The sequence below is a fragment of the Mus caroli genome, chromosome 5 (assembly GCF_900094665.2).
Source record: "Mus caroli chromosome 5, CAROLI_EIJ_v1.1, whole genome shotgun sequence".
Classification (NCBI taxonomy): Eukaryota; Metazoa; Chordata; class Mammalia; order Rodentia; family Muridae; genus Mus; species Mus caroli.
In genome coordinates, this window is record NC_034574.1 from 129,391,714 (window position 1) to 129,416,209 (window position 24,496).

General features: G+C 47.7%; 1 protein-coding gene across 4 annotated transcripts in view; it reads right to left on the reverse strand.

Moving 5' to 3' along the window:
• The window catches only part of Cux1 (cut like homeobox 1), a 293,336-nt gene extending 273,477 nt beyond the window's left edge, over nt 1–19,859 (reverse strand). For 2 of the 4 annotated variants that reach the window (XM_021161668.2, XM_021161666.2), the window contains exon 1: nt 19,635–19,859. In XM_021161668.2, coding sequence (XP_021017327.1) covers nt 19,635–19,697 — 63 coding nt within the window. In that variant the 5' untranslated portion in view covers nt 19,698–19,859. Of the gene's footprint in view, nt 1–17,844; nt 19,455–19,634 lie in introns of those variants that run through there. The other 2 variants (XM_021161667.2, XM_029477586.1) reach the window with 2 other exon arrangements.
• Between the last annotated feature and the right edge of the window lie 4,637 nt (nt 19,860–24,496).

Genomic DNA, 24,496 nt, shown 5'->3' on the forward strand with positions numbered 1-24,496 from the left:
TGTGTGTGTGTGTGTGTGTGTGTGTGTGTGTGTGTAGCACGTACTTACAATCAGGCACACACACGCACACACGCGCACACACACACACAAACATATAAATATAATATGAATTAAAATTGTTTTTAAAAAGTTGACAGGTTTCAAAACGAATGCACACAAGCTTAATCCCAGTACTTAGAAGACAGAGTGGATGGATCTCTGAGATCCAGGTCAGCATAGTCAACCCAGAACTCTGACCACACAGACCCTATCTCAAAATTTAAAAAAAAAAAAAAGGACAGAACTTATTACCAAAGAGGAAATCTACATAGCTAACAAGCATAGACAGGTTTATCACAAGGATATGCATCCTGGTGAGCAGGAGAAATCACTAACTGCTTAAAAACATCAAAGTGTCAACAAGTGACACCTCAACAAATAAATGCTTATACAGAATACTCCAAAGAAGGAATGGTGAGACAAGACACCCTCATTCACAAGTCGAGTAGTGCAGCCACTCAGGGGGCCAACCCAGGACACTCCAGGAGATATATGCAGCTCTGTTGGTAGAACATTTGCTTAATAGCACACATAAAGCCATGGGTCACCCCAAAATCAAGACAAAACAAAACACCAGCATGTGGCAAACACCTATAATCCTTGTTGAAAGGCTGCACAGGATTATGAATTCAAAGGCCAGCCTGGGCTACATACAAAAAACAAAGCAAAAGGAAAACTTTAAAAAATGAAATAAATCACAATGTCTTAAGGACTGAGGGTAGACTAACAAAGGCAGGTGGGACAAAACAAATACAGGAGCCTACAGCATACACAGAACACCCTGAAGGCAGACAGGCAACAGGGACTTGGTTTTTCATGCCCACCTGCAAAGACAGAAACAGTAAGGATCGTTAACATAGTAAACTAAGTCCAAGATGTTCCTGAATTCTCCAAATCTCATGGAACTGGGTTGCTAAAGGCCATGACTTCTGTCCCTGCTTAAGTTAAGGAGAAAGACTGAGAGCCACAGGCACACATTCCCAACCAGAAAGAGCCTTGGTATTTCACTATAACTTACAGAACCTGCCAATTTCATTCACAATTTACACCAGCATCTAATTATACTGAACTGAATATTAACTGTTCTAATTGCTTAATGTTTTATTGGCTGGAGCTAAAGTATGGAAGGACAGCTGGCATGGCAAATGGGATTCTGTTTGCCATTAGAAATGAGAACTGGGGGCACACGTCTCTCTCATACTCACATCTGCCACCCTGAGGACCAGCACNTCTCCAGGGCACTCCTCTGGGTCCACGCCAAGCCAAGGCCACCACAAAAATCCTCCCAGGAGTTGGATTTTAATTATGACATCTTGTTTCAGAGTGCTTTTTCCAGCCAGACACAGTAGCACACACTGTAATACCAGCACTCCAGAGACGAAGCAAGAGGACTGTAGCTAGTTCAAGGCCAGCCTGATCTACATAATGAGACCCTATTTCAAAAACCAACAAAAAAGCTGTTTATGATAGTGCACACTTATACCCCCAGTACTTGCAAGGCAGAGGCAGGAGGATTGCTAAAAGCTCAAGGCCAGTCTGGTCTATGTATCGTATTCTCTACATAGTGAGACCCTGTCTAAAAACAAAGCAAAGCAAAATAAAAACAAATAGCACATTTTCCCAGGGATTAAGGTTTTAGTTCAGTGGCACAGCACTTGTATGCAAGGGCTTCAGCTTCAAGAAAGTAGCAGACATGGTGGCAGTGACTTTAACCCCAGCAGTCAGGCAGCAGAAACAGGTGGGTTTCCAAGAGTTTGAGGCCAGTCTGGTCTCTGTAGCAAGTTCTAGGCCAGCCAGAGATATAGTGATCCCCTGTTTCAAATTTAAAAACAAACGAATGAACGAACGAACGGGAAAGGAAAGGAAAGGAAAGGAAAGGAAAGGAAAGGAAAGGAAAGGAAAGGAAAGGAAAGGAAAGGAAAGGAAAGGAAAGGAAAGGAAAAATTCTTTTTCAGCAGCAGGAATGGTGAGGAAATGCTTTCTACCACCACAGGTGACTACTGAGGTGGCTTATTCAGTTCCTCGGAGCCACCAAGGACACAAGTGCCTCTCACTGTTCTACTGTCATTCTGGCTTGAAGCTCCCAAAACTGAGATGATGGTGGCGTGTCTGGAAAGCCCTTTCTCACCCAGGCAAATCAGAAGGTAGGGAGTAACTGTAACCCAGAGCCCCTGCTGCTTATCTATTGAAAACCAGAGTGTGGACCACACCTGAGCAAGCTTGGCGCTAAAGGGTTATGGGTGTGGGGAGTTTAGGGGTATCCATGATGGTGTGCAGGGCAGGTGTGCAAGAACTGGGAAAATGTACTCTCCTCCCAAAATTGTTCCCCAGCTGACTCCACACAATCAACTTGCCAGCAGTTGGGGTTGGGAGGGGGAGGGGTGGGGGAGGGGGAGCAGATCAAGAGGGTTGTAAGGAGGAAAACCAGGTTAGGAAGGAGAGCAAAGAGCAGGCCAGGTGTTAAAATATGCACTGTGGAAAGAAGAGTCACCCAAGATGCCCCAAAGCCACAGACTCAGGTGAACCCGTCACTGTACTAAAAGTGTACCTAAGAAACATAAATGCATGTGCAGGGCTAGGGGGAGAGGTCAGTAAAGTGCTTGCTGTGCAGGGTGAGGACCTGAGTTCAACCCCCAGCACCAAAGTAAAAGCTGGCCAGGAGGCACAAAGCCTTAAACTCAGAGGTCAGGCGGGGCTGAGGAGGGTCCCTGAGGCCCACTAGCCAGCAGTCTAGCCACACCTGTAATCCCAGTATTTACAGTAGAGGCAGGAGGATCCTAAGGTGACCCTTGGTTTACATAGTGAGTTTGAGATAAAGCCAGCCTCTAGGCCAAGTCAACAGGGCAGAAAAAAAGAAACATTTCTTCAAACCATCCTTCCAAAAGATATGTTTGTTTCTTTTAACGACTCTCAGGACACTTTCTAAATTGTCTGCGTTAACTTTTGCAGTGATGGAGATGAAAACTCAGGGCCTCTTGCATGTTATAAGAGTGCTTTACCAACAAGCAACTTCCCCCAGCCCAAGGTAACATTTTCAAAGTGGTTGTGCATCCCTTGTGTGCAAGTTCCACCCCCACCCCCCAATAACCCAAGCCAGGTAATGCATCCGGGCCTAACTGAAACTTCTGACTCAGCCAGAGTTTGGAGATGCAGGGCTCTTTCATGTGGAACAGGGCACACAGCAGGACTCTGGGGTGCAGCCCAGAGAATGCCTGTCTAGTGCAGCCTTAAAGAATCTTCTAAGAAGATGCCCTAAGCCCCTGAGCAGGAAGCAGCTCTCAAAAACACAATCCCAGGCACGCATGAAGGGCCACCTAGGTGGTGTGGAGAATCTACTTCAGACACTTCCAGGAAGAAGGTGGTGGCAGATTCATTCATCAAGCAGGCAGCTGAACAAGGAGAGACTGCTGGGTTTTCCATAAATACAGCATGCTCCTTCAGGGACAATTCTGTACCTCCTATCACTGGGACAGGTCAAATGCCTGGCTTTAGCAGGGAGAGTCAATTGATGTGAAGAGACCCTTAGCAAGGAAGAGGCCCTCCTTCTCACAGAAAGCAGAACCTTTCAAANGGGCAAGGGTTTTTTCTTATTTTTGTTTTTAAGACAGGGTCTCATGTAACACAGGCTGGCTTCAAGGTCACTGTATAATCACAAATAACCTTGAACTTCTGATCCTTGTCTCCCTAGANCTAGGTTTACAGGCAGGCACACACCATCACGCTTATGTGGTGCGGGGATGGAACCTAGAGCTTCGTAAGTAACTCAACCCATGAGCTCCATCTCCAGCCAGCAAAGGGGGTTTTCTAAAGTCTGCAAACTCAGACCTGTGTTGTGGGGTCCAACAGCCCTGTTTCTATACCTACGGCCTGCACCGTGTCTTCCTGCAAACAGTACCAGCAGGGGCATTTTTACACTTGACTTCTGTCTTCTGTCCCTCAGGCCAAGGTAATTCTCATGCTGTCTCCTCCTCCTTTAGTTGCCTTCCCAAGTCTGGAACCTTCAAGTGCACTTGCATGCACCTCCCTTATTCCACAGGCAAACAGAATCCCGGAACATGGCCTTAGCTTCCTGGGTCACCCTGCCACTTGCTTTCAGAGCGGTAGTCCTTTATGTCAGCCTCATCCTAAAACAGCCTTTCCCTTCAGGGCCTGTCATCACCTCCCTGTCTGCATGCCCACCAGTGGAGCTAACCCAAGGAAGGGCCCCGAGAAGCCATAGCCAGACAGGCAGCCCTGGTGTCATTGTTGCAAATCCTGCCAGCAAAGCAAGTGTCTGTCCTGATACCTAGCAGACACAAACCCCCCACCAGTACATACCTGACTTGCCACCAGGTATCATTATAATTAGTCACTGTAATTGAAGCTGAACACAATTAATTACATAATTTTTGAAGTGTTCAAGTTTAATTCCATTAGAATTACATCATGAAACCAGGGAATTACACAGGATTACCAACAAAAAGCAAATAGGGATGAATGAAAGAAACTCCCCGCATGTCTGACTCACAGCCAAGGCTGAAGCAGAGCCCATCACCACACCTGTTTTAAATAAGCCCGTGGCAGTCAGCCAGTTGGGTATCATAAGGACCCATCTCTAAGAGAATTCATAACCTGCACCCCAAACTCTATGGACACAGGCTTGCTGGATGCTCAGTGTCAGTGACACTGAAGACCATTCCCTCTGAGGAAAGGTGGTCTCTCTCATAGATGCCATTCCTCGACCTCAGTTTTTTTAGGCCCAAATGGCATCCTAGTAAAAAGCCACTCATCTGTCCCATTTCTGTCTTGGCCTCTCCCAAAATGGCAAATTTGGGTACATTCAATCTGGGATAGATACTGGCCTGGCCCTCCCCATTATCTCCAGGGAGTACAGCATCACCACACACAGCTTCCCAGTTCAATTCCTTGCTGCCCATCTATTCTTCTGTGGTTCACCCTTCACGTGGAGCTTCTGGAAGAATATTTTGCAATGCAAATCTAAGCCCTCAATTATCTGTCTTCAATTTAGAAATCAGTTGTTTCTCCGGGTCTTGGAAAACAGAAATGCCTTCCTGGGGCTGTGCTACATACAGACCCTGCCTCATTTGTCCCTAGGACCCTAGGTGCCCACGTGCTGCCACTCAGTTCTTCACCTGTTTCCTGTCTCGCCTACAAGAATGTAGGCTCCTGAGTGGCAGCAATTCCTTGTGGTTCCAGAACTAGCCCAGCCTAGCACAGAAGCAGGAAGTTCTGAATACTGACTAAGCAAGTGGTTGGAGAAAGAGGCAAGGCCCATTCCACACCTACCCCTCAGCCTGGTGCACAGGACACTCTGCCTTGAGATCTCTCCCCAGCAGAACAGGGGGTTACTCCACGTTGACAAAGATCTGAGGCAGCCAGACACCATGAGACACACTCAAGATGCAAGCAGAGGGCTGCACAGATGGGTCAGTTGGGAAAGTGCTTACTGTCCAAGCATGAGAGCCCAAGTCTGATCCCCAGAACCCACATAAAAAGCCAGGTGTGTGAAGCACACCTATAATCCCAGTGCTAGAGAGATGAAGACAGGAGGAACCCTGAGGCTCACTGGCCAGCCAGCCTGCTGGATAAGTTCCAACCAGTAAGAGACCCTGTCTCAGAAACCAAGGAATTGGCCAGGTGTGGTGATACACATCTTTAATCCCAAGCANCCTTGANGCAAAACACGGGTGGATCTCTGAGTTCAAGGCTCGCCTGATCTGGTCTACAGAGTGAGTTCAAGGACAACCAGGACTATACAGAGAAACCCTGTCTCAAAAAAAANCAAAAAAACAAAACCAAAAGCTAACAACAAACAAAAGGTATATATCTAAGAAATGATAGCCAAGGCTGTAATTTAGTTTCCATAGGTAGCTATACATATGTGCATACACACCTGCACACATTCAAGCACACACACACACACACACACACGAGCAGGGACAGCCCAAATAACCTGTGGAAAATACAAGTTGATCCAGAAACAAAACAAATTATTTCACTTAAACATGCTATGTTATTTCCAAAAACCAACATACATTTTTACATATTTTCTCTTTATTTTTGTTATATTTTTTCTTTAACTTCATCATTTCATAGCAAACCATTGTCATCCCCAACCCCAAATCAAGGTCTGCAAGATGAATCACCAGGTAAAGGTGCTTGCTGCCAAGTATGACAACTACAGTTTAATTCCTGGAACCCAAATAGCAGAACCAAAGAACTTCCAAAAGCTGCCCTCTTATCTCTACATACATGTTATGCCCTGTGCACTCTCCTACACACATACACACAAAAGAAGCAAGTATAAATAATGTCAGGTACATCAGACATGCAATGTTGTATAATTCTCTGAATCCAGTCATCCAAAGGCTCAGTTCCCAGTACTAAATCACTAAGAAGGCCAGGCGTGGTGGTGCACACCTGAAATCCCAGCACTCNGGAGGCAGAGGCAGGCGGATTTCTGAGTTCGAGGCCAGCCTGGTCTACAAAGTGATTCTAGGACAGCCAGGGCTATACAGAGAAACCCTGTCTCGAAAAACCAAAAAAATAAAAATAAAAATAAATCACTGAGAAAACTAAGATGAACAGTTTCATTGTGACTAGGATGCTCTCAGAAAGTCATTGAATATCCACAGCAGGACGGCAGCCATCCCTTCCTGCAAGCTAAAAACAGACCCCTTGAAGGGGTGCTGTCCTGAGAATATCAGAGGACTTGAGTGACTCTGCCACCACAGCAGGTACTAACTACATCAGCTTGACTTCCAGGGTCTGGGAAAGAGGTGGCCCTGGTCAACACAAGGTTAAACATGGTACAAATAGCAACTCCCTTCCCGGCACCTAGATGCTCCACAGTGAAGGTCTCTCCCAAAACTCATCCAACATAGCTGTGTGTGCACATGTAACGCCCAGATACACTTGGATAAGGACATGAGGCTGGTGAGTTAGAAAAGAGGGCTTCTTTCAGCCCCAGTCGTCTGATGAAGTTTGCATGCAAGAGTGCAGTATCTTAGGTAGTGCTTCCTTCCAGCTAACAAGGAAGCAGAGAAAGTATGCAGGCTAGGAAGGTCACAGCAACAATAAGTCTACCTAAGGTTGGGATTTGACTCTCAGGCCAAGGGAAGACCAAGTTTCATAGAGCACTCCCTGTGGGGCAACCCAACCAGGCCCCATATCACTCTCCAGCTACTTAGTAAACTGAACAACCCAAAACTCTTCTCAGGCAGCCCACAGGAGGGCCCAAGAGTCAGTCACTCTCCCTACACAGTGGAATGTGTAACATCCTCCACAGAGCCGTGTATAGATACCATGGAATAAAGCAAGGGCCTAGGCAATGATCCACTAGTGCTCAGTACCCAGGAAATGAGGCCTGGCAGTGGGAAAAAAAGAAACTCTCTGTCCTGTCACCACAGTTTATAAAATCCAGCCTGTGAGCAGTCTGTGACCCATCCCTTCTCATGGGAACCCCTAGATCCAGAGCTGGGAAAGTTAAAGTGAGGGGCAAAGGGGTATACCAAATTCAAACTAAACTAAGGTCTGCAAGTAAAGAAATTTTACCCACTCCTACTCCAGCAAAAATAGACTGACTGACTCTCTTTCTCTCTCTCTCTCTCTTTCTCTCTCCCCCCCTCCCCATCCCTCTGTTTACCTGTCTCTCTGTCCTTGGTACTGGGATTGAACGCTCACATTCTAGGCAAAAGCTCTATGCTGAGCTGTATTCCTAGCCCACATTTTTGCAGTATTTTGTAGCATTAATCAAAGCCCAAAAATATCTACCATAGGCTCCAAACTCTGGGTGTCGTCAATCCATCTCTGTACACAGCACCAACCTTTTGCCCAGACATCCAACAAACTCCTGAAATTCCAAAAGATCTCAGGAAATCCCTCTTCCCTTTACTAGCCCANTCCCTCTTTCTGCCCCTACAGTGGCAGTCCACACCCCCTGGACCATCCTGCTCCTCTCAGATCCCACCTGCTACCCTTGCTTCTGCAGATCCATGCAAATGTTTGCTTGTACAGCCAGACAATGATGTCACCAGCACAGAAATATCCTAGGTAGTGCTTTCTTGGGGTAATGAAAAAACAGAGAAAGTGTGGACTATGAAGACCGCTGCTCTGAACGAGGGCTGGCCGGGTGCCAAACCCACGAGAGCTTCTGGGGAATGGGCTGGTGCAATACATTCCTCTGGCCCAGACACCCAGACCTGAGCACTTCTGGCTCCAGGCTTGCTCTGACATTTGCTGGGTTCTAACAACTAGATGGCAAGTGAAGGAGGCACCCTCCCTCTCAGGCTGCAAGTAGACTTGATAACAAATCTCCAGCATAAAACTGTCTATCCAACTTCATTTTTTAAGTGGATTTTTAGGGAGCTGAAGACATGGCTCAGTTGGTAGTGCTTGCCTACTATGCATGAGGTCATGAGTTCCATCCCTAGTACGAGGGGGTGGGGGGACCTACATGGATTTGAGCCAACATGTACAAAAAAGGAAATTAATAAATAAGAATACAAATCAAACATAGACCTTCAGTAGGTTTCCAAGTATAGTCATTTTAATAGAACTGCCCTAACTTCCATGATACTGAGAACCAGATCTCAGTTGGAATGCAGTTCTGTGGGGGTGTTAGCCGAGCATGGGCAAGGCCCAGGGTTCAATCCCCAGCACCGAAGGGGGCGGGGGGGGGGGGGGGATCACCTTTGCATTTTAAAATTAACTACTTGAATATCCCCAGCAGAGCACGGAAAGGCTAACCCCTGAAGGAGGCCACAGCCCTCAGGCAACTTTCCAATTGTGCACAGCCTTAGGAGAGAGTATGACAGATAGTACTTGTAGAACCTAACGTAGACAGCAGGTGCCACAGGAGTCAAAATGGCTGGATACTGCCCCAGCAGCCATCTGATACAGTAAAGGAGGAAGATAGCACCTGGAAGAGACCTGAGAGGCCTCCAGCCACCAATAACTGTTTCTCAGGAGGCCCCCACCTCCATACTTGGCCTTCCTTGCTTGCTGCAGCCCGAGGCACACTGACAAAGCCTCCTCCTTGCCATTCAGTCTGCCTCCTCCCAAAGGGAGTCTGCCACTCCTCCAGGCAGGAAGGAATGCATGCAATCAGGCTGAAGCCTCAGATGGATGGGCAGAGGGAGCTTCCCGGGCAATGTCCCCACACCAGCAAGTTTCTGGGTTTGCTTCTGCTGGAATGAACGGTTTGGATGCACTGAAGACAGACATCTATCACAAGTTCTATCTGCCAGCCTGGGACATGTGGTCTCCATTCTATGCCAGAGTAAGCTGCTGTGGGTGTTGCCGGACAGGCACATGACGAAATCAATGGTTTGAGAAGATTCATCTAGCAGCCGACTGCCATGGATTTCAACCTGCTTCGAATGGACAATTTTGAAACAAGCAAAGATTACAAACTTAGGTTGCGTATGTTAGAAAAGTTAAGATCTCACCAGCAATAAACAACCCCCGAACAGTGTGTGTGGGACACACACACATACAAAGATTTCATTAAACTATCATCAAACTATGGGATGACAACATAATTACATACCAACAGGAAGGCATGTAAAACAACTGCAAACCACTTCTAACTCCCTGACAATGACCTTCAACCATCACTGGCAATATCCTTTCTTTCCCAATCCCGCATTGTGCTGACAAACCATATATGCCAGGGTTGAAGACAACAGTGGACAAGGGTGGAAGAGAAAGGCAATTCCTTCCCTCTAGGATGGCCAGCTTCAGGTGACACTGTACCACTGTAGCATGGTAGGGCCACCGAAAAGGCTGTGGTGGACCTCATCACCTGAAAGAGGCATCTAGCAGCAGCCAGGCTTCCTGTCTGACGCCAGGATTCCCACACTTGCCTGCTGAGCAGAAACATGATCCCGACTTGAACCTGTCTCCCACTTGGCTGGAAGATATGAGAGCACGGGCTGTTGCGAAAGTAAGAAACTGAGGTAAAACTGAAATAGGCAAGCCAGTCTGTGAGCGTCCTGACACTGGCATGAGTGCAGGCTCCCAAGGCNGTGATTGTCGGATTTTCTGTTCCAAAGCCTCACAGCTGTCACACAGAATGTAACTACAGCTCTGTTCTGAGTTTAAGGTCTATGTGCTGGGATGCATAGTTTTGTTTGGTTTCATTTTGTTTCCATTGAAAAGGTCTGAGTGGGCTGGCAAAGTGGCAAAATGGCTCTTCCAAAAGTCCTGAGTTCAAATCCCAGCAACCACATGGTGGCTCACAACCTTCTATAATGAGATCTGACTCCCTCTTCTGGTGTGTCAGAAGACAGCTACAGTGTACTTACATACAATAATAAATAAATCTTTGGGATGGAGAGAGCAGGGCCTGAGGGAGCAGAGTTGATCAGAGTGAGCAGGGCCAACCTGAGTGAGCAGAAGTCCTAAAATTCAATTCCCAACAACCACATGAAGGCTCACAACCATCTGTACAGCTACAGTGTACTCACATACATAAAATAAATAAATAAATCTTTAAAAAAAGAAAAGGTCTGAGCACCACCAGCTGCTCTTGGTGAAGACAGTGCAGAGCAATATAACATGGAATCACGGCAGTTCAAGTTCTAGACCAACCAGCATGGGAAAACAGAAAGAACAGAGCACAGCCTGGAGTTGAGGTACTCCCCTATAATCACAGCTTGGGAGGGGGAAGCAGGAAGATTAGGAGTTCAAAGGCATTCTTGGCTATATAGCCAGTTCCAGGCCAGCCTGAAATTCCGTCTCAAAACATAAACTGGCTGGTTATGACCGCACACCCTGGTGGGATATGTTGAAGAAGCTGAGATAGGAGGATCAAAACATTAAAAAATAAATAAATAAAACAAAAGAATAGATTGGGTCAGCTGGGCGGTGGTGGCGCACGCCTTTTATTCCTGCACTTGGGAGGCAGAGGCAGGCGGATTTCTGAGTTCGAGGCCAGCCTGGTCTACANAGTGAGTCCCAGGACAGCCAGAGCTACACAGAGAAACCCTGTCTCGAAAAAACAACAACAACAAAAAAGAATAGATTGGGTCAGCAAGACAGCTTAACAGGTGAAAAGCACTGATCACACAAGCCTAAAGACCTGCGCTTGACCCCAGCACCCCAGTTAAAAGAGAAAACTGACACCAGAAAGTTGTCCTCTAACTTACATGCACAAACACGCACAAACACACACATACATACACACACACAGAGGCATACACACTTCACACATTTAATAATAAAGAAAATTTTAAAACAAACAAAAAAATTTAATGTATTTGTTTCACCAGTATCTGTCCAGTCTTATGGAATGACACAAGAAAACGGTTCTCAGAGCAAAAGAACATGGCCATCTCCAAGGGAAAAAAAATCAAAATCCTTTCCAAACCTCAATTAAAAGAAAATAGTTGTAATGTCCAATCTCAAGTAGTAATTTAAATTTCCTTTACATCTTATCTTACAAAAATCTCAAAAAAGAAAATACCGGGCTGGCGAGATGGCTCAGCCGGTAAGTGCACTGACTGCTCTTCCAAAGGTCCTGAGTTCAAATCCCAGCAACCACATGGTGGCTCACAACCATCCGTAACGAGATCTGACACGTACTCTTCAGAGTCAGCTACAGTGTACTTACGTATAATGATAAATAAATCTTAAAAAAAAAAAAAAGGAAATACCACAAATAGTTTAAAAAAAAAACAGTTATCATAACACTGAAGATGACAGGATGACTCGCCTGGCAAGGCAGGAGCAGAGCAAGAAATGACAGGCAAAGGTGACAGAGCTTGAGGCTGCCTTGGGAAGGCTAAGGGCGGCACCACAGTAGCCCTTCCTTACCCATCAGCCCCCAAGCCTTGCTGAGGTTTGCAGCTCCCAGCTCTTGAAAAACAAGTTTGCCTTCCAGGCCCAAAAAGATGGTTCAGCCAATAAAGGCACATAGCACCAAGCCTGACCACCTGAGCTCCATTTCTGGGAACCTCATGGTGGAAGGAAGGACCTCGCTCCCAAGTTGTCCTCTAGCCTTACCACTTAGTACATGCACAACAACTAAATGTAACTTTTAAAATAACAGTTTGCCTTCTGTGTCATTGAGTGACTTATAAAACCCTGTGGGGGAGGGGTATGGGGGTCTGAGCACCTATGTGTAGAAGCACTCGATGCAGAGGCCAGAGAGGGGAGGAAAAAGCAGCTATCTTCTTCCTCTCTCTCTCCCTTTCCAGCTTATTTCTGAGACAGGCCTCTCACTAAACCTGAAGCTCATCTTTTGTCTGGGTTCACTAGGAAACTCTGGGGATCAGCCTGTCTCCTCTCCCATAACCCGGGGTTCCAGGCATGCTCCCCATACCCTATTTTTACATAGTCGCTAAGGATTCAAACTAGGTTCCCATTGCCTTCACANCAAGGGCTCTTACTCACGGAGCCATCTCCCCAGCCCCATCTTACTAACTTTCATCAAATCGGTTTTTAACAGAGTAAACATGGCAATAAACCAAAGTACTCAGAGGACTAAGAGAACCATCTAGTAATAGCACTTAAAATGAGTTCACATTGTTTTGAAACTTTAAAACATCAAATTATGTTAGAAAACACAAGTCTCACAATTTATCAGGAAGACCCCATTGAAAGAACATTGCCTTGCAAGGAGGGCAGTGGAAAGAAAGGAGCTCTTGAGCTGTGGCTCTGATGTATGCTTTACTTTTTCAGTAAGGGCCTCACTTAGCCCAGGCTGCCCCCAAACTCTAAGTATTCAAGGACCTCCCCAGTATGGAGATTAACGGGTGTGCACAATGTTGCTGGGTGTGGTACCTAGAGCCTGGTGAGGTAGCAGGCACTCCACCAAACTACACTACATCCTCAGCCCTGACTTTAGTTTGTTTATATATCAGGTGGATAGATCTGAGAGCCTCTTCCATCTTGAAAAAAAAAAAAAAAAGTTGTCAACACCCAAATACATTTTAATGGTAGTACGAACAGTATTCTACTGCTCAATTCTGTAATATTCACTTAAGAAAAGAACTATTTTATCCATTTGTTTTTCCCTTAACAAAACTCAGGATGCCCTGCAAGCAACCATAGGCAACTTTTTACAATGTTAACTGCATTTCCTTATTGAGCAAGTACAACTGCAGCGTGGCTCAAGGTAATGTGAAAAAGAACCAGCTACTTGGCAGTTCCGAGCTTAAGCTCTAGTAATTTCCTCCAGCATTAACTGCATAAATCAAATACTTGAAAGCATCCTTGATTTCAAACCAGGATGAATGGAGGCAGCTTGGGCTGCAGACTTGGGTGTCTTAGAAAGGTGTGGCCTGCCCTCCCGGCTCTGCTTCAAGGACGCTTTAATGGAAGGAAGCAGGACTGAGTCAGTTTCACTCAATGTGAATCTCCTGCTCGGCTATTGCTTCCTTGTTCTGCAGGATGTCTTCCCAGTAGCCTTCGGTCTGATTACCTTTCTTCTCATAGAGACACCCCCCAACACTGAGTTCTATTACCCCATTTCCCATGACCTAAGGCTCTATTAAATACAAAACTCTTGCCATATGCCTGCGGCCTCTAACAGTAAGAAGAAAAAAAGAAATCAGATGAAAANGAAGAAATTGACATCTCTTATTTACTGTAACTTTTTTCAGTGCTGGGATGGAACCTTTTGATTCTCATATGCTAGGCAATCGATCTGCCTGCCACCCACAGCCCTAAAAATCTTTTGTTTGTCTGTTTTTCAGACAGGGTCTCACCAGAGCTCACCACAAACTCTAAGATTCACCTGCCTCAGACTTAAGTAAACTTGAAGAGGTTCTTTCAAAAACCGTGTTCACCCTCATATTTTTTTAACTGTATCATTTAATGTGAAAAGTACTTCTTAGGGACTCAGAAGCATTCTGGGTACAGCATCAAGGAACCCCAATAACTGGGGTTCAGTCAATCCCAGGTCCCTTTCTGCAAGGATACACCCTTCTCTGCCAACTTTCTCAGACTCCAGGTCAGAAAAGAGAGACAGGGCTAAGTACAGTGGTTGGTGTTTATAGGTGGGGAGACAAGGCAGGAGGATTGCTGTATGTTTGAGGCCAGCTTGCTCTATAGAGATCCAAACAACAAATTAATAAGTAATTTAAAAAATCCAACTAAGGAAAGCCAAAAACATGACCAAGACCAACAACAACTCCAGATGTTCCTTAGAAAAATCCAGTAAACTACAGACACAGGAAGACCTGACTTGGAACAGATAGAAAGTCAAGGCCACCAAGTGGCTTTCAAGAGTACACCCTCAAAAACTGAAATGGAGAACTGTGAAACAGTTCTCCTCCGGGGACTAAGGCACTGGTATGCTAGTGAGATGCACCCCAGACCAAGCTCACTTTCTTAAGGCTCTCAGTGAAAGAGTCTATCATTATGTGTAGGACCCTTAGGCAAAGGAACTTGTCACTGAACTTAAATCGCCATCAGGCTGTCATAAAATGTAAACTTATTCTCCCACTTAAAAAAAAAAAAAAAAAAAGTAGTGATGTATGCCTTCTTTAACCCCAGCACTCAGTAAGCTAAGGCAGGCAGATCTTTGAGTATGAGGCCAGCCTGGTCTATGAGTTCCAGGATAGTCAGGGCTATGTAAAGAGACCCTGTCTCAGAAAAACAAAACAAAAAACAAAAAGCAAAACAAAAGAAGAAAAAAAAGTGATCAATTATGGCCTCTGAGATTCTTTTTCTCTCAGAAATGACAAGGATGTCCAAGTGTAATATGGGGCAAGGAGAGGCTGTGGCCTCTCTTCAAATATCACCAACAAAAATGAATAACCAGCAGCAGTGTCCCTCCATTTGGCTACGGTCAGACTCATGTGCAAGAGTCCAAGAGTCCCACCTGTTTCCAATTAGATACCAGAATCGCTGAAGTGTTTAAACTACATTTGCTTGCTACTTACACAAAACAAGTCTCCCAGGTTTTTTTTTTTTTTTTGAATGCTTAAAATATGTTAAAATAAGATTAAGGGTCTGCTTTAAACAATCAGAGGCAGGGGAATTTCAATTGAAACCAAAACTATCTCTCTGCGGCAGCACTAACCCAGAGCTTCAGACAAAACAAACGGGTGAGGTAGACACATTTCTGCCGCTGACAATGACTAATAAAAATCAGACTTTCCTTGGGAAGGGCAACTATACTTTAAAGCTACATATTAAGTTTCAAATAAATTTAAGATGATTCCTATAGTCACTTACAATCCTATATATCAGAATAACTTACTACAGTAGCTTTTGACTGGGCATTTGCGTTATGGCCCAGCAAGATACATGAAATTTTCGTAAACTATAAAAGGAACCAAGAGCAAGAATGGAGTCTGTCTCTGAAAGGTTTTTCATATGATGAAATTTCTCCTAAAACAATGTGCAAATTTTCCCCTAACAAATCTATCCTCCTTTCGCCTCACTGTGGAATAGAGACACAGGACTTCTTATTCTACACCTTCAGGAGAAGCTCTGATCATCAATGGAAAACTCCCACACAGGCTGGGAGGTTTTTCTTCCTTGACTATCAACTGAGAAGGGACTTTTAAAACTTAAATGTCCTGGGCTCAGCGGGGTTGCCCAGACTACAGGTCAGCTAGGGGGATGAGGAGAGAGCAATTCTTGGGTAGACAGAGCTGTTGTTCTCCATTCCAAAGTAGACCTGAGCGCTGATGGGTGACAGCCCAAACAGCTTCCACTCACCCATCAAGAGCTGCTGCATTTATTTTATCCTTGCACTGACTTGTGCCTTTCAAAAAAAAAAAAAAAAAAAAGGTTTCACCCAGGCAAAAGCTTTGAGCAACTCCTAATAACCCTTCCCACACCCAGACTCTTAAGACACCTATATTAAAAGGACCAAGGAAAGAAAAAGCAGGAGCGCCCTGCATCTTGTGTGTCCGTTCATTGTCCTATCAAAGGCACTAACTAGACGAGATATTTTAATTGCAATTATATACTTATTACAAGAAGCAATGCTGGGCTGCAGGAAACACATATACAAACATCAATGTAACGTTTCCAGAAAGGGGGTGGGGGGCAGCGGGGGGAAGCAACCAGAAAATAGACTTGCAGCAAAAACTGAGTTTGTTTTCTGACTTGAGGAGAGAACATTTTTAAAATTCACTTTTGCAGAGAATTCTCAATAAAGAACAGGTCTCACTGCAGGGAAAGCACCTCAAAGGCATACAGCCACGGGCAGGCCCCTTCCCCCAACAGTCAGAGCTCCACTAATTCGAAAACAAGTTACAAGAGTTAAATAGACCTTTTCTCAGACATGTATTTAAGAGATAAATTTATACAATAGTGTTTCTCTTTAAAAAAAAAAAAGTTGGTTTTTACAAGTCTGAGACGGGATCAAAACTTGTTCAACTCGTCTTAGCAACACTAGGGCCCTCTTAACTTTTTGCAGGACAAGCCTTGGTTGGGGATGAGAAAGGAAACAGGCCAGTTTTCAGAAACTCTCTTCAGGGGCAGACATCCACTTCAAGTTCCCAGGTTGTCTGAAAACCCAAGAAGCAGGGGAATAAGAACATGGCCCTCCAGAGTGCAGAATCCTACGGCTCCTTACCTAGACCTAAGCCATCCCTGCTGCTCAGCAAGACCTAAGCTCTCAGTGTAACCTAAAGAACACTCACCCAAAATCTCCAGCTCCCCATATGTGAGAACAGAGGAACCTCAACCAGATACCAACTCAAAATCCCGGGCCCCCTTTGCAGGTAAAGGTGCTGTCCAGACTCACACCTGGCCTTTGGCATTCCCAAGTCAAGTGAAGCTTTCCAACTCCATCCAGGGAAGCAGTTGAAACCACTTACAGCCAAATCATTATCTACCAAAAGGCAACAGACTCGGTAACAAGGACAGAGCTTAAACTAAATGTTTTCTTTGTTGTTACTTTAAGATCAAAATGAAGTTCATTCACATCAGCCATAAGGTAAACTTTCAATGAAGCCATGAAGCCATTTGCTTAAATGTCCTCAAGATCCCCAAGAATGCTAATCCATGGGGGGGGGGGAACGACGACACTAATATACACCCAGTTCATAAACTCTAATAACTCCAAAATCATTTTTCTGGCCGTCTTTGGTAATGTGCAATAAAATAACTTTATTGATATTAAACTAGGATGTCACATGGGGGTGGGGTGGGGGGGGATTAAGGTTTCTTAAAATTCCACAACGGGTTTTACAATAAGCACAGGAATTAAATTATGGTAAAAGGGAGCTATTTTTACTAAAATAGGGTAGACCAATTAATCAAAAAATGCCATCCGGCGGTGTTCATTACATTCAGGAATCTAATTTACACAATAGACTATGGTGTAATCCATTTTAGTCAATAAATACTCAAAACTTCTTTAAGCTTTCATCTTATCAGAAATACATATTTCACATAGTCTTCCTAGTTAAGAGAGCAATGGGAGGAAATTTCATAACGAGTATGAGTCTGCCTTATCGTCCTCACGTAGGCAAGAGCAGAAAAAGCAAGCACAGTTAAGTTGTTTCACTCCACCTATAGATGTTTCAATCCAATCGCCTTCCTTTCCTGCAGGCCTACATGTGGAGTTCGTTTGTTTTCAGACTCCTAAGGGTGCTGTGGGTTAATAAATATCACCAGTCCTCCGGCTTAGAAAAGTTCACTCAAGTTCATGTTCAAGCACACTTTAGAGTTGGGAGCAAAGGCGGTTCCCTAGAGATGTTATGGAAGATCACACACACACACACACACACACACACACACACACACAGGGCAAGGCTGACTCTATGGACCACAAGACTGTCCCATCTCTCTGGTGTCCCCAGTGATCAAAGCTCTGAGGGCTCACTTGCCGCTCACCTTCAACTTGGCTCCGGCTACGCACAACATCCACCTGGCAGAATCCTGGGGCTGTCCAGGCGCCGCCGCGAACGCGGAGCTAGCACTAGCAGGGAGGACCCCGAGGGCGAGCAGCTGGTTCCGATGAGGGGTGGCAGGCAGAATAGCATCCTCTGGGCACGCAGGCAGCTCCGCCGCGGATTGGGAAGCCCCGATACCATCCCCTCGAGGCGACGGGGAACCACAATCAGTCTCCTTACANTCCAGCGGGGCCCCCGGGGCTTTGCTTTCCAGAACCGGGCTGGAGAAGGCAGCTCGGAGCGGACCTGACGCGCGCTCCATAGCTCCTGGGGCCCCTTTGCAGAGAGGACAGAACACACCCCTCGCGAAAAAGAGTGAGGGGCTGGAGTGATGCAAGCTATCGGTCACCGAGGGGGGAGCCCGGGAAGTCCCTGAGACACGCAGCTAAGTCTGGCTGCACCGATCGGTGACCCCGGAGGAAAAGCGCCCCGAGACCGGGTCACGCAGCGGCCTGCGCTCGGTGGAAAGTTGCAGCCTTCCTCCCGCACCTTCTCCCTTCTCCGGGGCCGATCCCGCACTCTGCGCGACCCACCGGTGTCCCCCCGCAAGCCAAGTTTTTCCCTTCCAAAGCTTCCCCCACAACCCCTTCCCGGGGAAGTCCCCGGGCGCAAAAAAGGGGGACAGATCCAGCTCCGCAGTCACTTTCACGCAGAAGACACACAAAAGAGCGCGGGGCTTGCGGGTTGGCCCCGGGACGTAAACAAACGGGGTGGGGGAGGGACCCGCCACACCGGGGAGCCGGTGCCCTGGCCGGGGCGACACCGGTTGACAATCCCTTACGGGAGTAGTGGAAAGAGGAATGGTGGCAGCTGGGCCCAAGGGGACCGATCGAGGAGCAGCCAGGAGCTCCAAGCCACCCGCCGTCTCCACGACAAGGGGCCACCCGCCAGCCTGGCCGTCGCCGCCGCCGCCGCCAGCCGCCGGTGGCCGATCTGACCCTCCCCCGGAGCCGGCGGCACCACAGCGCCACCAGCTCCAGCTCCGCCGCGCCGGCGGGGCAGTGGCGGCGGCGGCGGTCCGCGACTCTCTCCTCCAGGAGACAGAGGAAAGAGAGAGAGAGACAGGCGCTTCACCCCCCACCAGCAACTCCCCACAAACTTTCCCCGGGAATACGCCGGGGCTGAGCCGGGGGGAAGGAAGGACGTGACTGGCGCGAGGGCGACTAGCGTCCCGCAGCTCCCCTTCTTTGCAGCCCTGCCACCCCTCCAGAGCCACCCCGTGGCGCGTCCCCCTCTTTAGCGCGCGCGAGTTCCCACTGAGCCCCCGTGGGGGGGGGGGGACCGCCGCTCCCCCCTCCTCTCCACCGGGGTCCCGCGACAACGACAGCGCGCGGGGTAGGCGGCGGCGGCGGAGAGGACGATGAGGATGATGATGGCGATGATGGTGGGGAGGAAGACACCCTCCGGGGTTGAAGGGGGCAGACACCGGGGGGCAAAGATGTTGGTGGCGGCTGGCGGCTCCGGCGCCATCTTGGGCTGATCGATGAATTGAACAAAGAGGATCAATTTCTGATCAAGCCGAGTGATCAATGAGAGCCGGGGAGCCCGAGGGACTCGNCGCCGACTCGGCCCCGCTCTTCTCCCGGCACCCCCCTCCTGCTTTCCCCCGTCGCCTCAGCACCCCCGCCAGGGCCCTGGCAGCCCGGAGTGTCACCCTCCTTCCTGAGGGAGGCCGCGACCGCCCGCAGCCCTCACCCCCCGGGCGCGAGGCCGAGCGCCGAGAAGCCTGACCTGCAGCTGCTGTAAATCAAAGCGCTTCCAATATTGAAACATCGATCCCACATTGGCCGCCATCTTGAGACATATTGAGACGGAGTGAGAGGCTGATAGAGAGGGGGCTGGAGTTCAGGAGCCGCCAGGAGGCAGCAGGCGGGCGGGCGCCAAAACCCGGCCTGGAGCCGGCCGCCGCCTCAGCCACCGCGGACGCGGACTCCTTCCTCCTCACGGCGCCGCCGCTGCCGCCGCCGCCGCCGCCGCCGCCGCCACCGCCTCAGCCATGGAGTCCGAAGCCTGAGGGAAATGCGGCGGCGGCGGCGGCGGCGGCCTTGACGCGCGCGCGCCGCGCTCTCTCTCCACAGCCCGAGCGCGGGCATCCGGGGCCCTCGCGACCCCTCACCCTTTTTCCCGCGCGCCCCGCCACAAGCCCCCCTCCCAGGCCGCGCTGCGACCCTACGGCGGCCCGGCCTCGAGGGGGCGCTGCGGGGTCTCCTCCGGACCCCGCCGCTCACCTAAAGGGCGCCCTCCCTCCCCAACACCCCCGCCCCCGGGAAGGTCGCGGTCGCCGGTGGCCAGCGCTTTAGGACAAGGTTTCCCTCGCTCTGCGCGCCTGCGGGCGGTGGGCTGCGCTGCGGCAGCGGGGCGCGGGCGCTGCGCTCTTTCGCACGGTGCGCGCGGTGGAGCGAGCGGAGCCCACCTGCACAGCCGGCGGCCCGGACCCCACCGGCCAGCCCGCGCGCCCGGGCTGCGGGTGACCTCACTCCGCTCCCCTGTGCGCTCCAGCTGGGGGACCTCCAGACCACAGCGGTCGCGAACAGTGTTTCATATTCAAGGAAGTGCAATTGTGTCGCGGTGAAGGGGGCGGGGGGGGGCTGACCACCAAGCCTTGGAGCCTGCGGCTGCTGCCGCCGCGACTCCCATTCGGTCCTACACATTCCGTTGCAATCCCCAACTTGCACCGGGACACATCNGCGAGTGGCGACGGCCTCCCCACCCTTCAGAGCCGCTCCAGCGTCCGCCAGGACTGGGGCAAGTCTTGGAGCACAACTCTGTCCCCAACCATGCTTCTGCGACTCAACCCAAGAAACTTCCTCTGGGGTTCACACAACTCCGCGCCTCCGTCTTTGCAGGCAGAAAGTTTGAGAGCGTGCAGTGCACTTGAAACGGAGCGCTCGTTCCTAAGTTTTGCAAAAAAACGCTCACATTTAAGCCGGGAGTGGGGGGGGGGAAGGAAGTTCTCTTTACATTTCCTTCTAGACCCAAAGCACGCGTTTCAGGATCGTCATCTTTAATGGATTTATTCACACCAGAGAGTTTGCGTTTACAGTAGGAACACTGCTGCACTTCGGTGAACATGTAATTAGTTAAGACAAATCCCTAAATTCCTTAATCTTGAAAATTATATGTAAATAACGTCTGTATGGAACACCAAACATGACAGTAGAAAATAATTGCTCTCTGAGCCAAGTTTGAGGGCTTAGCGCTATTCGGTTGCGGTGAGATCGATATTTTTGGAGAACGAGGTTGGAAATGAAAGTCCCCCCGAGATTTAAAGAATACAAGTGTTCCCGGGTCTTGCAACTGCACCCAAAAGCCTCTGTGTCCATGCAGCGGTCGGGACCGGGCTGCAACCCCAAGTCGCAGCCTTTGAGGGGCAGAAGCCACCCGAAGCAGGTGCGTGGGAGCGCGCGGGCGTCAGGAGGCGCAGAGCCAACCTCAAGTCTGGATGCCGTGACGCGGCGCCAGGCGGGACACTGCGGACCTCGGGTGACCGCAAGCTGCAAGGGTGTCAGGCGCCGGAGCCGGAACGCGCGGGAGGCCGGGCTGCAGCTCCGTTCGCACCGCCCAGTAGAGGGCAGCGGCTCCCCGACACTCAGGTCCTCAGGGTCCCCCCCCCCACACACACACACACACACACACCACACCACCGCCCCCAAAGCTCGTGCCCACCCCAGCTCCTCGTACTTGGCCACACCCTGACCGAGATCCAGGCGGGAACCAATTCCTTTGCCATCTAAAGCTTCCTAAGCTTACCCGTTTCTCCCTATCTTGCATTTTAAAGGCCATCTACTTTTGTGCGGTGGCCAGCAAGAACGACAAAATTTGACCTAAAGGTGGCTAGACAAAATGGGCAGGAGCATTAAAACAAGCAAATTTCCTCTCGTGGGGAACGGTCGGAGAAATGGTATGGATTTACCACAGATGTTCTCAATCTAATTATCCTGTCGATCCCCTGGGTTTGAACTTTAAAAACTGAAATATATATGACCTGTGTAATAGTGGGGAAAGACATCTGGTTGGAATTCAGAGTTCTGAATCCATGGCAATATTTTAGATATAAGTTTGACGGGTATTAAATACAATTGTTCCGTTTCTAGTTATGTTTATACTTTTGCATGTTAACCTGGCTGACATTGGGAGGCCCAGAGCTTAAGCTTTATTTAAATAAATTNTAGATTTCTCCTAACAGAGTTTGGGGGTTGTACAGACTTTATTGCCCTCGGCCAGGAAGAGGGGAGAAAAAAAATTAAGATAACTTCTCTAGTGGAATAAAATGTTCTCATTTCAAAGGATAATTCACTAATCAACAATTATCTTGAGTGAATGAAATAATAATGCAAAGACTTGTGACAGGATTTTAAAGAACGCATTTAAGATGTTTAGAACAAGTATAATCGTAAATGAACAACTTGGAGATGGTGGGGTGGCTCAGTGGGTAAAGTGCTCGCTGTACAAGTGTGCTTGAGTTCCATTCTAAAAATCCACGTGGAGGAAGGGAAAAGAGACTCCACAGAATTGTCCTCTGACGTCTACCCCCTAGCTGGAACATGTGCCCCACTGCACACACCAGGCACTCACACACATCGTCATCATAACTAATAAATAAAATTTAATAAAGAGCAAATTATAAGCATTTCAAAGACTAGTTTTTTCTTGCAAGCTCATGCTCACCCAAAGTACTGTAAAACCTGGACGACCACTGGTGTCTGAATGTCGTGTATTTACAAAGTTACGAACTGCTTAAAATATTTTTAAAATGGAAGGGCTTAAAGACTTCTATCTCCATCGACACCCACAAAGACAACACATGAGTGATCACATCCTTCTAGAACCCACTGTGAGAACGGATGGCTCTGACGCAGGAAAAAAAGCTTCACATATAATTGATATGACTTTGAATGAAGCATAAGAAAAACAATCCAGAGGCATTCAGTCATTCTGTTTAATGTCTAGCTTCTCCCTTTAGGGGAAGAGCGCTCACAGTTCCCAGTGCATGACTAATTGCCATCCCAAGCTTCCCAAAATAAGTCCCCTGTCATCCAACGAGAGAGCTGATCAAAACGATAGCCATTCCTGGTACCTTTATTTTTCAGCTTAGCACCAGAGAGGGAAACTGTGTAGGTGATGCAGGAGCCCAGAAATCCTCAGTTTCTTCCGTGGATCTTGTATTATTACCCAAAACAGTGAAATAAAATAGGGTTAGCTGACATGGTGGTGCACACCTGCCATCCCAGGGGAGGCAAAGGCAGGAGGAGACGTTCATGGTCATGTATAGGGAATTCAAGGCCAGCCTTGTTCTATGAGACCCAGCCTCAAAGACCAACAACAATGTCAGGAAATAACAGTAAAGGATCTGCAAGGATCTATTGTGGTTGCAGTAACTCTAAGAAACATTGTAACATACCTCAAACATTCCTTATTCTGCTCCCATTGAAGAGTCTCCCCTGGATGGCATCCATGCTTAGTTTATAAAACCCATTAAGGGGAAAGTTGGTGAGTCTCTGTAGGGTGATACTTGCAAAACTGAGCCTGCCTAAGTATATTCCAAAAAATGCAAGTGTGTGTGAGTCTTTAAAGACAGACTCAAATGGAGTCACTGTTCTTTTAAACTGCACCTGACACCTTGAAAGAATCAGCCATCAGGAAATGCTTTCCAAGCTGGGCTTGGTGGTGCATTCCTGTTATCTACTCAGCCAGGAGAGACAGGGGCAGGAGGACTGTCACAAATCCAAGGACATCTTGGGCTACACCTTGAGGTCAGGACTAGCCAGAGTTATAAATCGAGACCTTACTGGTCTAAAAGAAAAGAAACATTGTAACATGGTCTAAAAGAAAAGAAACATTGTAACATGGTCTAAAATCTAAAAGAAAGATTTTCTTCTAAACTGAAAAATGTCTCATATTGAAGGGCATTATTTAAAACAAGATGAAAGCTCCCTCAAAGAATCTTACTCTCTCAGGGAGGAAACAATCTTTATGGACTGATTTCTTATTTGTTCCCCTATACATTTTCTCTCCAAGAAACACGGAGTAATAATATGAAATCTTTACCAGACTAAAATCATCATAGTAACCCCCAAATCTTCTAAACTATATGTGTCAAAGGAAAACCATGAAGCTACTCATTCCAAAGCCTTAATTCTTTTCCTTAGTATTCTAACATCCAAAGTAGAACTGGTTTTAAATAGTTTCTATCCAACAAGAAACACTGCAGAGCCTAGGAGATGGCTTAGTGGCTTAAGGCACTTGCCCTAAAAGCCCTGACAACCCGAGTTTGATCCCTAAGCCCCACAAGGTGACTGGAGCAATCTACCTCAAAAAATTGTGTTTACCTTCACACGTATGCCATGGCACATATGCCCACATACATGTCATACATACATACATACATACATGCACACTAATGATAAAGAAGTGAACACTTTTCATATAATCATAAACAATGCACAACTTTAAAAACTACACCACGGGAGCGGGGAAGCCAACTCAGTGGTTGAGACTACTTGCTGCTCTTACAGAGGACCTGAGTTCAGCTCCCAGCGTCCATGTCAGGCAGGTAACTTACAACCAGCTGTTATGCCAGCTCCAGGGGTTCC